The sequence below is a fragment of the Lentinus tigrinus genome (assembly GCF_003813185.1).
Source record: "Lentinus tigrinus ALCF2SS1-7 unplaced genomic scaffold L226scaffold_13, whole genome shotgun sequence".
Taxonomy (NCBI): Eukaryota; Fungi; Basidiomycota; class Agaricomycetes; order Polyporales; family Polyporaceae; genus Lentinus; species Lentinus tigrinus.
This window is the reverse complement of record NW_027137922.1, coordinates 779,219-790,779: the sequence shown is the minus strand read 5'-3', so window position 1 is coordinate 790,779 and position 11,561 is coordinate 779,219. Positions and strand designations below refer to the sequence as shown.

Sequence of the window (11,561 nt, the reverse complement as noted above, 5' to 3'; positions counted from 1 at the left end):
GCTGCTTCCCGCACCGTTCTCCCCGGCGAAGGGGAGCTGCCAGAACTCGCGAGAGAGAAGGCGCTCCGTGAGGGGCGCCTTCGGTGCGGCGGCGAGCCCCGAGACCCTGTACGGCAGGTTCTCGGGCACATACGCGTGGATGTGCTGGCAGTAGCGGGTGCCGACGGCGGGGGTCTCGCGCAACAGCTTGCGGTCTGCGCCGTATGCGGGCGCGAACCGGTCAATGCTGTCGGGGAGAGGTGCAGATGGGACGACGGGGAACTGCGGGCGAGGTTACGGGCGAGGGTCAGTGTGCGATGAAGAGAACGGATGAAAGATTAGCGAGTGCGCACCTTCTCGCCGGAGGACTTGGCCTTCGGAATGCGGAGGTGCTGGTCCTGCTCGAGCACCTTCTCCTTTTTGTACACCCAGGTCCGCTTCGTCTCCCGGCTCTTTTCGTCGTACTTGAGGACGAGCGTGAAGTGCACGCCCTCGTGCATGACCGGAACCTGACGGTTAGCGTAGCGAGTGCTCATGATGGATACTATAGTAGGGGGATATGGGGTAGGGTATGGGTATGGGTACGGGTACGGGTATGTGTGCAAGTGCGAAGTAGGTGAGGACCGTTCGAGTGCAGCCGACAGCCATACTTATGGGCCAGGATTGGGATTGAGACTGGGGATTGAGAGGGGCGACCTATCCCGACATCCGTCGCCATATCCGAGTCCCGCAGGTCGGCTTACCGCTTTGGTCGTGGACGGGCAGCGGTGAGAGGCCAAAGGAGTATTTCCGCGGTGGGTTTGCGAACGAGACCGAAGCTGATATCCGTCACTGCATGTGAATTCGGACAGGTTGACGTCGGATTACCTGCTTCGTGAACCGACGCGCGGAGACTCGGATAACACAAGTGAATAGAATCGCAATCGCTGGAACTTACAGCGAGTCACAGAATGCTCTGGGCCGTACTTGCAGCAGAGAGCAGCTCTCGGGCGACCCTCTGAGGTACGAGGAACTAGAGGCTGGCAAGCGTGTCATACCTCCAGTCTTCGGCAGCTTGTAGTACAGCTACTGTACGCCCATAGAGATAGACATGTGATATGAATTCTAGCTTTGGGTGTCTGGTAAGGTCGTGAGTACGTTGGCAAGGTGCAGTCGCAGGACTCACGATGATGCATTGATGTGGCATTGAGTCGAGAGGAGTAAGGCCAGATTCGGAATTGAGTTTCCTGCCGGGCGGCGCGGCCTGCGCCCCCACACGCCCATTTCCGCCAGTCCCACTTAAATAGAGAGAGCGACAAGACACTCTTTGCTATTGTCGTAGTGTGAAGACTTCCATAGTGATCGCGCACAAAATGACGGAAGCCGACGCCCAGTCAAGAGACATGAGTAACAAGAATCGAAGTCTCAATCCTGTGGGCATCCGCAGACGATGGAATGTCACGAAACAGCAGGGCATATTCCAGTGATGACCGGGGGAAATGGTACCGTATCGGTAAGCTGGAAGATATCATAGGCATATAGTCGATGCTAGAGAGGAAGATATCATAAACATACTCGATGCTACATAGGGACGGACAACCTTCAAGTCCTGGAGAGAGCGCATGAAGGGAAATGGTGCAAAGCGACAGATACAGCAATTTCAGAAGATGGAGGGCGTGTGTTCAACCACCCGAGAGGGGAGGAAAGCAGCCGCGTACAGTCGCCTCACGGCGAAGCAGAAAGATAGATAGACCATCCACGAGGCGAGTGAACGGTGCATGGATGGAAAGACCGTGATCCAACCCCTCAGAGCCCCCCAGCTACTACGTGGACGACATGTAGTGCTCTAGAAGAGCATACGGTCGCTAACTGCAGCTGGTCAGGTACTTGGACGAGGTGGACGGGAGAAGATGATGTAGCCGTCAGACGACCCGAACGCTGGAGTTGGGAAAGATGGAATGCATGTGATGGCCTGTCTCTCGTTCAATACCAGGTGTTGGGGCCGCCTAGTCCCAATACCACTCGGCATCCGTTGGATGGAACCGCTCGAATCCACCATAAAAGTCTTCAAAGTCGTCAGCCTCGGGGTCGAACTGGAAGTTCAGCCACTGCCCGATGCACACTCCATCCTCGTACACCGGTGTTGCCCATGAGCCAAATGGGCGAGGCTTCGTGAGGCGGCCTGGCTCGTTGAACCCAGGCTGGCGAGGGATGTATATAACGAAGGTAACGAGCTTCTTGCGTTCCTTTCCCTTCGCGCGCATGCGCTCCTCGCGCTCATTGGTGTCTGCGTCGAAGAGCTCCTTGCCGCGCCTGAGAAGCTCGACCTCCTGAGTGCGAGGGTCTAGCTCCTCATCCAGGCCATGGAGCATTGCGAACTTGCGCGAGACGAGGGTGTGGAGGTTCCCGAGGTTGTAGGACCTCCCGAAGGAGTTGTGATTATACTTGTTTTCGAATGCGGCATATGGCAGCGTGTCGATCTCGTGAGGCTTGAGCCGGAAGTACACCATAGCGTCAGCTCTGTGCACCTCCTTGCTCCCGACCTTCTGCTGGTAGCCTCCAGGGTCGCGTGCTTTCTCCCACCGGTGCTCCTCGCACCAGGTGTTCCATCTCGCCGCGTGCCCCTTCTTCTCCACTGCTCTCCTAGCAGCTTCCTGCCGTCGTTGCGCGGTCTTGCTTGGACCTCGCTTGCCGCGAACGTTCGACGAGCTTGGCTGATCTGGGAGAGGGGAGGGCGCGCGGGAGGATGAAGTCGATGAGGGCTCGGGGGATGTCTCGACGACCGGGTGCGCGGCTGATGCGCGACGGGGGCGCTTGCTCGGCCCGGGTTGTGTGACGTTTGGTGGCGCCTTGCGTTTCCCAGATGCACGAGGGGATGTCCGCAAGTTCACCATAGCTGGCTGGAAGTGATACGTTGAAAAAGGCGAGAAAGTGAGAAGGGAGAGAAAGAATGAGCAAAGGAGATAGTGATGCGTTGAGGAAGACGGGAAAGGGCAAAAGGGGGGAGGGGGGAAGAGAGAGCAGGAGCACTGGTTAAATGCGCATGAAGGGCTCGGGCCCGAGCACGTACTGACTCATCTACAAACTCATCTACAAACTCAAAGTCACGCGGGAAGCTACTAGTCCTTCGTGAGTGATCTAGTCACGCGGGAAGTACGATGGTGTTCGTTCAGTCGCTGTGCTGAGAGCGACCACCGTGCCGGATCGGGACGCCGGTCCGGCTTCAGAGAGGCCCGCTGGGATTGAGCGCGAGTGATTCGATTCAAACACTTCCAATCGCGCTGTAACTCTCCACAGACATAGTTATAACATGTCATCATACCTGCGTACATATAGGAGGAGAATTGAATGAATGGCGTGGCTTCCAAAATCTGGTGGCTGTAGATTTCGCAGACGTCTTCGCTCGCAATTACGTAATACGACGGGCTGGCGCCGGGCGGGTACACTACATGGTATAGAACAATACAGACAGGAAGGGATCGTGGATAATCATAACGATGTATGCGTGCGCGGCTCACTATGTAGGTCGTAGGTATGTATACGTATGTTTCAAGTCCAAGTCCGAGTCGAGGTATGTGTGTGTGTGCGTGTGCGCGATCTAAAAGCCAAGCTAGCCATGTGCTGTATGCAAACCGTGACCTCCTCCACTAACTACTTCCCACCTCCAGAAGGAGTCCATAATGATCTCACTCAACGCCCCATCCTCAGATCATTTTCTGCTCGATATAGTGCCGCTTGGCCTCGCTCAGCAGCCTCCGCTGCACATCCTTCCACCGCTCCTTGACCTCTGCTTTCACCCGCGCCCGCGCGTCATGGTTCACGCTCTTGACCTGGAACCGGAAGCCCGCCGAGATCGGGCGGTGGTCGGAGATGTTCGCCTCCCACCGCTTGTAATGCAGCTGCTCGACGCGCTCGGGATGCAGCGACCGCCAGAGCACGCGGTCGCACCACGCCGGGGTCCGCGACTTCTCCGACGTGTCGTACTCGTCCGTGCGCGGGTCGTACTTGTACGTGGGGGCAAACTGGATCGGTCCCTCGCTGAAGTTGCGCAGCCGGAACGCGCGGTTGAACTTCATCTCCTTCTTGAGCTGGTCGTGAATGAGCAAGTGCTCGAGGTCGCTGGCCTTGACGGCGGCGACAACGGCCTCACGCCGCTGGTCGATGCGATAGTTCATGTCGCCGTTGATCTGTCAAGTCATCAGTACCCCAATACAATCATCATACGGGGAGGCACTCACGAAGACAAGCTCGTGGTCGAGGACCATCGAACCATCGCCGCCATTGACGTACGAGACCAGGTCGTCGATCGGGGCGGCGTCGGGCACGAGAGACTTGGCCTCCACGATGGCAGCTGCGTCCGCATTGCGTTGTCGAACGTGTGACTGGCCAGCGGCAAGATGGCAGTTGATGAAGCAGACGGAGGTGTCATCGACGATGAAGCGCGAGATAATGCCACCCTAAGAACTAATGCTCAGCAAACATGCCAGTACACCAATTAGAAAGGACCGAACAAACCTTGTTCCCGTATCTACCACCCATTCCCCGCTTGACAGTCGTCATCGTCGAGTTCTTGAGCGATGGCCTCTCCGAAGCCTTGACGAACGAGCACGAGAACAGCCCGACCAGGTTCTCCGTATGTATACAAGTGTACGGCTCATCCGCCGGCATCGCGACCCGCACCGCGTACAGGAGGCGGTCGTACCACTTCTTGTACGACGACGATACCTTCTGGCTGATCGTTCCATCCGGGCTCGTCTTCTTCCCACCGAGCAGCACGGTCTTCGCCGCCATCTTACGCGACTCGAGGTTGATGAGCTCCTGGAACCCGAACACAATGAGGTCTGGCCGCTCCATCGTTTGCAGAACGTCGGTGAGGAAGTTGATGTTCTCGACAGTGCCCGTGAGTGCATCGGGCTTGTTCGAGTCCACGTTCCACGAAACGATCAGCGCGGTCATGTAGCGGAAGGTGCTGAACTCAACCTCGCGCTTCATGAGTTCCTGCTCTGTAATGACTGTCAGCATGCTACACTTCGTCCGTAGCCGAAGATACTGACCGATCCAATCGATACCCAGAAGACCGTCCCAGAACCTCAAGCGCTCGTCGCGGCCTACACTAAACACCACAAGCCTGTCCAACTTCTCCATACTCCACGTGTCGACCGATATACGCAACACAGGAAGCTTTTGGTGTGCCATCCAGTTATTCGTGACCGTCCAGGGCTTCGAAGACACGTCGAACGCCTCAATCGTACCTTTGCGGGTACCAGCCCACAAACGATTGTTGACGCCCTCCAGGCTGAGGATGTCCGACACCGACACCTTGACGATCTCAACGCACTGTGGTGCGCCATCACCCTCCGAGATCGACCAGATACTGATGTGTCCGCCTTCGTGCCCGAGATAGACGTGGCCAGGATGGCAAGGGAGAATCGTCCCCGAAGTGACCGCTCCAAGGTGCTCAGTCGGAAGAAGGGACCGACCGACGCTGCCGGGAACAAAGACGTTATAGACGCGCACATATGGTCCCTTCGACGTCCCGGGAACGCTGCCGCCCCCACTGGGATCACGGGTCGACGTCCACAACTGTCCACCGAGCAGGACCGCGAACTCCTGCTTCTCCGCAATGCGCACCACGCGAGGAGTCTGCGTTGCGAGGTCGAGGTCGGCACCCTCAGGAGGGCAGAACACGAGCACCTTGCCGGTGTCATCGCAGGTGACCATTGACTGGCCGTGCCGGAACATGTGGGTGACAGTGTGGGCGTGTATGACAGGCCGCAAGGCAGTGACCTTGCCTATCCGAACGTCAAGCTCGATGAGGTGCCCGTCCTTCGTGCCAATCCATAAGAAAGCGCCACGATCGTCTGGAGAAGCGGTCGGACGAAACCCGACGCTCGTCATCTTGAAGTCCTTGACTTTGATGCCAAAGTCGCCGGATTTCGAGTCGAAACTCCATATGGGAGACTCGGCTACTGACAAGTCGTATATTCGGAGATGGTGGTGCGACACGACCGCTACAGTAGTGCCACAGGTAGCGACTGTTGCAGTGTATGCCGGAATGTGGATTGCATGCTCTGGGTAGGTGAAGCAGTCAACCGCCGGTGGTCTGCGCGAAGCTCGACTTGCGTCAGGGAGCAAATCGATCTTCATGCGGAAATCGTCGTCGTCTTCCTCCTCCTCGCTAGACGAGCCCGAATCCGATGCCTGGCGACGAGGAGGGGGAAGCTTGTCACCAGGAGCGATGGTACGCATGGGGGGAGGGAGATGGTTGCCAAATTGCTTCCGTTCCGGTGCCTGGGTTGGAGTGGATAACTCTTTGGATTGAGTCTCGGGTTCAAACAAGCTCTGATGCCGAGATGGTAGCGCTCGTGGGGGATGGTCTTCGACCGGGGTAGGAGCTGCTTTCCTCGCGGGGAGCGGCGGAGGAGTTAGAGACGAGGTTGATACGGCGGCCGAAGAGGAGGTCGCAATCGATGTTTGCACGGTGATCTTGTTTCGCGGAGGAGGCCGAGGCGGGGGAGCAATAGGTGGGCGAGGAGACGAGGGCGGATGGAGTGACGTTGGTGGCGACTTCGCAGGCGAGTTGTTATCACTGGACGTGCGACTGCTCCTAGAACTTTCCGATGACGATGAGCTGTCAGACGAAGGCTGTGGAGAATGGTGGGACAGGGACGCGCCGTTCCTGCGCGGGAGCGGGGGAGGTGGCGTGGAACCAGTATGTGTAGTCTCTGTATCCGAATGATAATCATCGAACGGATCGAAAAACTCCGAGGACGATGCGGGAGAAAGGAATGAATTGGATGGAGGTACATGCTCAGGAGGAAATGATTGACGAGGTCGTCGAGAATATGCGGGCTCCGGCGGCTGCTGAGCAGAGAGGCCACCAATCAGAATCTGGGATGGCGGTCTGCTGGAACTTGATGTAGTATTCGGCGGATTCGGCGGAGACGCAATGGCGGGAAGACCGGATCCGTTCCTGTTGTGAGTCTGGTTAGCATTACGAGCAGACGTTGCAAGAGGTGCTCGCGACAGGTGCTGCGAGTGAATCAACACCGCAAATTCCACAACAAGTTTTGACGACGCTGAACATTCGCGAACGAAGATGACTTGCACAGTCCGATAGACAAGAATTTACGGAATGACGGACATTGCTGCAGACACGGTTCGTTCATCCAGTGCCTGCCGCGGACGTCGCCGTCAAGAGTCGAAGAACAATGGCCCTTCGCTATAAGAGCTCGCGAATCTTACTCTGTGAGACCAACCGCTAGTCCAGGCGATGGCGTAACGCGAAGTGAGCAACAAGGGCCCTCATGTCATGTCTGGAAGTGTCGCACATGTTGCTTGCTTCTACTCGGAGCCGATGTGCCTCCCACATATTTTAGCATACAGGCGGTCTGGCCCCAGCAAGCTTGAACGCGGCGGCAATAACGCCTATACCACAAGCGATGATGTCGAAACAGAGATAGGAGTACTCACCCAAACTGCTTGATGAGAGACGAAACACCTGATGCGCGCTGCGCGGGGTGATCATGAGCTGGTGGAGGAGGGGGCGGTCTCCGCGAGAGAAGGGCAGCTTTGTCGACTACAGATGAAGGCTCCGGAGTGGCATCATACTCAAAGAGAGATGGGGACGGGTCGTGGACAGGACGCAAGAGAGGACTGAGGCGGGGGTTGGCGGGAGACGGAGCGCGCGAGGAAGGTCGTAATGGAGGAGGAGGCGGAGGTCGCTTGGGGGACGCCTTGAGGTCGGAAGAAGAGGAAACAGGACGCAATGAGTGTATGCTAGAGTCGGAGGGCTCGCGATTGTGTTCAGGTGCAGGTCGGAGTCGAGGACTGAGAGGAACAGCTAGATGTGTATTTGGGGTACCCGGAGGCTTGAGAGAGCTCGTAGATGGAGTGGAAGAGTCCGCCGCAAGTTTCTCGAACCGAGAGCGAAGACTGCTCACGGCGGGCGACGCAGAGGTCTCTATTCCGTCGGACGAATCTGGTACCGTCATGGCGTCAAGTCAGGAGGACTCGGAGGACTGGGACGATGACCGCCTGCGACCGCACGGAACGAGAGCAATACGCGAGGAAACAGGGCGGCGACGGGGACAAGAGAGGAAGGTTAGGGACAAGGAGCGAGAGTGTGGGGGAGTTGAGAGGAGAACACGCAGAGGACGCTGCTCGCCGTTATGGACGATGTCTCTCGCTTTCACCGTGACGATCTCCGCCCTCCCTAGCGCCCGTGACTGCTGCGCCCGCCGTCACGTAGTCACACCCCGGACCGGTCCACCGCGTCGCTTCCTCGGGGCCGCCTTTTTGTCTGCGCTCGTCATCTTCTTGGTTCTGCTCGCTGTCTTGCCACTCTGCGTCGCTGCGGCTTGTTTTCCCACCTCGCATGCAACCCGCGTTACCTGGCTGCTCAAAGCGACGCCGAGATTGAGGATACACCGTGGTCTCTCATTCGCGGGTACGTCAAGCGAAACTGGTGAGCTTTCACGGTTCAAACCTTGCAGTACTGCGCGTTACGCGCATCCCTTACATGCCTTTCTCTGGGCAGATTATCAACATAGCTATCTCTTTGCTACGGATCCCTGTCCGCAGACTTGTCCCAAATGTCGCGACTCGTCGGCTGAGCGTCCCTGCCATCGCGCCTTCACCTCCACTGCGCGCACACAAGGTCGAAGACCGCGACTCACCGGAGCAAACACGGTCGCATGTCCATAACACTCCGTCATCCAAGACGCGGGGGAAGCTTGCCGACGCTCTGCGTATCTTTCGCAAACGCTTCTCCGAGGAAGGACCAGTCGCGGCGATTGCGACCATCCATGACACGCTCACCAAGCCATGGCTAGACAACCAATCCCGCTTCCGTCTCTATGAGACCTCCATTGTATTCTTCCTCCGTCATGGCGAGGTCATGAAAGCTTCCATCCTCTATGCCCGTATGACCCGCGAAGGATTCATCCCTCCCGTCATCCTCCGAGCTCAAATGTGTGTCATCACCGCTGCCGAGCAGGCCGCCCCAGACGAGGTCGTCCTCGACGCCGTACGGCTGGCTGTGACCAACGACTCGTTTAACGAAGATGCTCTTTTATGGCTCCTCCTGATCCTCGGCGACGGGTTGCGTGCACCACCACAATTAATGGAGAACGTAGTTTACGAGTTTTTGAAGAGTCAGCCACCTGACTACGAGATCTCCTCTCGTACCAGAAACTACGTCGCGCAAGCGTATCTCAGGGCGGGAGACAGGGAGGGTGCCTCACGTTGGTCCTCCAAACGGTTCGTCCCTCCTTCGCCCAACGCAAGCTCGAACGTTCCTTCTCCCTACACCACTCTGCTACAAGATCTTGCTGCCTCCGACCCCAGCTTCTCCCAGTACGAAAGTGCTCTCGCGGAAATGCGGTCAGAGATGCCCTTCCTCGTTCCCAACCTCCCGTTCTTCAATGCTTTGCTGTCGCACGAAGTCAATGGGCGGAACTTCGCTGCTGTTTTCGCCATTTACGAGCGGATGATGGCACTACGCTCAGCCACAGTAACGCCTGACGGGGTGACATTCTCTACCATCTTCCGTGCCATCTCTCGCCTATCCACCCCTTCGCGGACGCGCCGGCGTCGGCGCGAGCTACGGCCCCCGGAGAACATGCCGCACCCCCGAACCGTGTACCGAGACATGTTAACCTGCCACGCCGAGCAGCAGACTGCTTCCGGTTCCCTCATTTCTCCCGCACTCACCGTGCCAGCCATCCACGCTGCTCTGGGCGTGTTCATGGGCAGGCACGACTACCCGGCAGCCTTCAACGTCGTGCACGCCTTCCGCGCCTATCCGACCCACCTCGGCAAGCCCGTACTCACGACATACCATATCGTCATCCGTAGCATCTTCGAGCGGATCAAAGTTGAGCTCCCCCAGATCCCTCTCGAGGTCGAGCCGCAGCGCATATGGACATACCGTTTCCTCGCGCTGCACGAGCTTCCACGGCACCGGCGCGCCTCAATTCCCTTCAACCTGGAGATGCTGCGTCGTATACTGGTCATGGGCACGGAACCGCGGCTGAACCTCGAGTTCATCCACGTACCGCTCTCGGACCAGGGCGTGCAAGCGGAGGTCGTCGAGATGCAGAAGCACGGTATACCTACGCCGCTGGAGTTTGTCGGGGCGGAGCCTGTGCCAGAGGCGAAGCCGTTCGGGGTTGCGCCGCTGGGCCGTATCTTGCGGAGGGCAATCTTGGCGTCGATGGAGGACGAGGTCGATCCACCATATGCCAGACATGTGTCTTCAGCGATTGCGGATGTGAAGGCGGAGTTAGTTCCCCGAGGATGAGCCTGCGCTGGGCGTGTTGGTTTTTTATGCCTTGATGTATCTGGTATTGGCACGCTCTACTCAGTCATGGCTGGATATCTACTGTATGTACAGCTAGTGCCCTAAGTATGCCCTTGCACATAATATACACCACTCGAATCTGACGATGTTTCCATGAGCTTATATTCCGAGACTACATGAGCCTTTTGAGTATGTATCATTGTATGCTTCGCCGCCTTCCGGTTGGCGCTCATCGCACTCTGCTTTCGACAACCACAGTGACACCGGTGAGCCCCACGTCTTCGCATCATCGACGTATACCTGACTAGTCGGCAAACGCCTGTAATACGGGTCAAATAGGAGGTCATATGGATCGCAGAATAAAGGCGGTAAGTGCACCAATCACCTACTGTGAGACCACGCTGACCACTACTCAGATTGCTACTTGGTATCTCGATCCTCGTGTTTCATCCCAAAATTACATTTCGTTCTGGACCTCTGCTGTCCGAGTATACGAGTACCAACTCACGAAGCAGGTAATCTGACGTCAAGCTGTCCGAATTCACATGCAGTGACGGGTGTCGGCTTCGGTCTCGTTCGCAAACCCACCGCGGAGATATTCCTTTGGCCTCGTACCGCTGCCCGTCCACGACGAAAGCGGTAAGCCGACCTGCGGTACCCGGATATGGCGACGGATGTCGGGATAGGTCGCCCCTCTCCATGCCCAGTCTCAATCCCAATCCTGGCCCATAAGTATGGCTGTCGGCCACACTCGAACGGTCCTCACCTACTTCGCACTTGCACACATACCCGTACCCGTACCCATACCCATACCCTACCCCATATCCCCCTACTATAGTATCCATCATGAGCACTCGCTACGCTAACCGTCAGGTTCCGGTCATGCACGAGGGCGTGCACTTCACGCTCGTCCTCAAGTACGACGAAAAGAGCCGGGAGACGAAGCGGACCTGGGTGTACAAGAAGGAGAAGGTGCTCGAGCAGGACCAGCACCTCCGCATTCCGAAGGCCAAGTCCTCCGGCGAACAGGTGTGCACTCGCTTCTTCTTCCATCGTTCTCTACAACACACAAGGCTGACACATGACCGTGACCTCGCCCGCAGTTCCCCATCGTCCCATCTGCACCTCTCCCCGACAGCATTGACCGGTTCGCGCCCGCATACGGCGCAGACCGCAAGCTGTTGCGCGAGACCCCCGCCGTCGGAACCCGCTACTGCCAGCACATCCACGCGTATGTGCCCGAGAACCTGCCGTACAGGGTCTCGGGGCTCGCCGCCGCACCGAAGGCGCCCCTCACGGA

General features: G+C 57.6%; 5 protein-coding genes across 5 annotated transcripts in view; 2 read left to right on the top strand and 3 right to left on the bottom strand.

Annotated features, from left to right (window-relative positions):
• The window catches only part of L226DRAFT_523460 (uncharacterized protein), a gene marked incomplete at both ends in the record, with an annotated part of 2,762 nt that extends 2,247 nt beyond the window's left edge, over positions 1-515 (bottom strand). The window contains 2 exons of the mRNA XM_067678820.1: positions 15-261; positions 333-515. Of these exons, the coding sequence (XP_067535244.1) occupies positions 15-261; positions 333-515 (430 nt within the window). The remainder of the gene's footprint in view (positions 1-14; positions 262-332) is intronic.
• A 1,449-nt stretch (positions 516-1,964) lies between these two features.
• On the bottom strand, positions 1,965-2,852 carry L226DRAFT_523459 (uncharacterized protein; the record flags this gene model as incomplete). Its single annotated transcript, XM_067678819.1, has 1 exon — positions 1,965-2,852. The coding sequence occupies one exon, from the start codon at positions 2,850-2,852 to the stop codon at positions 1,965-1,967; it is 888 nt and encodes a 295-aa protein (XP_067535243.1).
• An 810-nt stretch (positions 2,853-3,662) lies between these two features.
• On the bottom strand, positions 3,663-6,207 carry L226DRAFT_523458 (DNase I-like protein; the record flags this gene model as incomplete). The annotated part of the gene is made up of 4 exons (XM_067678818.1): positions 3,663-4,145; positions 4,197-4,415; positions 4,474-4,961; positions 5,013-6,207. 4 exons carry the CDS (start codon positions 6,205-6,207, stop codon positions 3,663-3,665), a joined length of 2,385 nt encoding a protein of 794 aa, XP_067535242.1.
• Positions 6,208-8,479: 2,272 nt separating this feature from the next.
• Positions 8,480-10,261, top strand: L226DRAFT_546041 (uncharacterized protein; the record flags this gene model as incomplete). Its single annotated transcript, XM_067682391.1, has 2 exons — positions 8,480-8,656; positions 8,783-10,261. 2 exons carry the CDS (start codon positions 8,480-8,482, stop codon positions 10,259-10,261), a joined length of 1,656 nt encoding a protein of 551 aa, XP_067535241.1.
• Positions 10,262-11,107: 846 nt separating this feature from the next.
• L226DRAFT_571530 (uncharacterized protein) lies at positions 11,108-11,492 on the top strand (the record flags this gene model as incomplete). Its single annotated transcript, XM_067684565.1, has 2 exons — positions 11,108-11,290; positions 11,365-11,492. Coding segments are annotated over 2 exons (311 nt in total), but the record flags the coding sequence as incomplete, so codon positions are not given.
• Between the last annotated feature and the right edge of the window lie 69 nt (positions 11,493-11,561).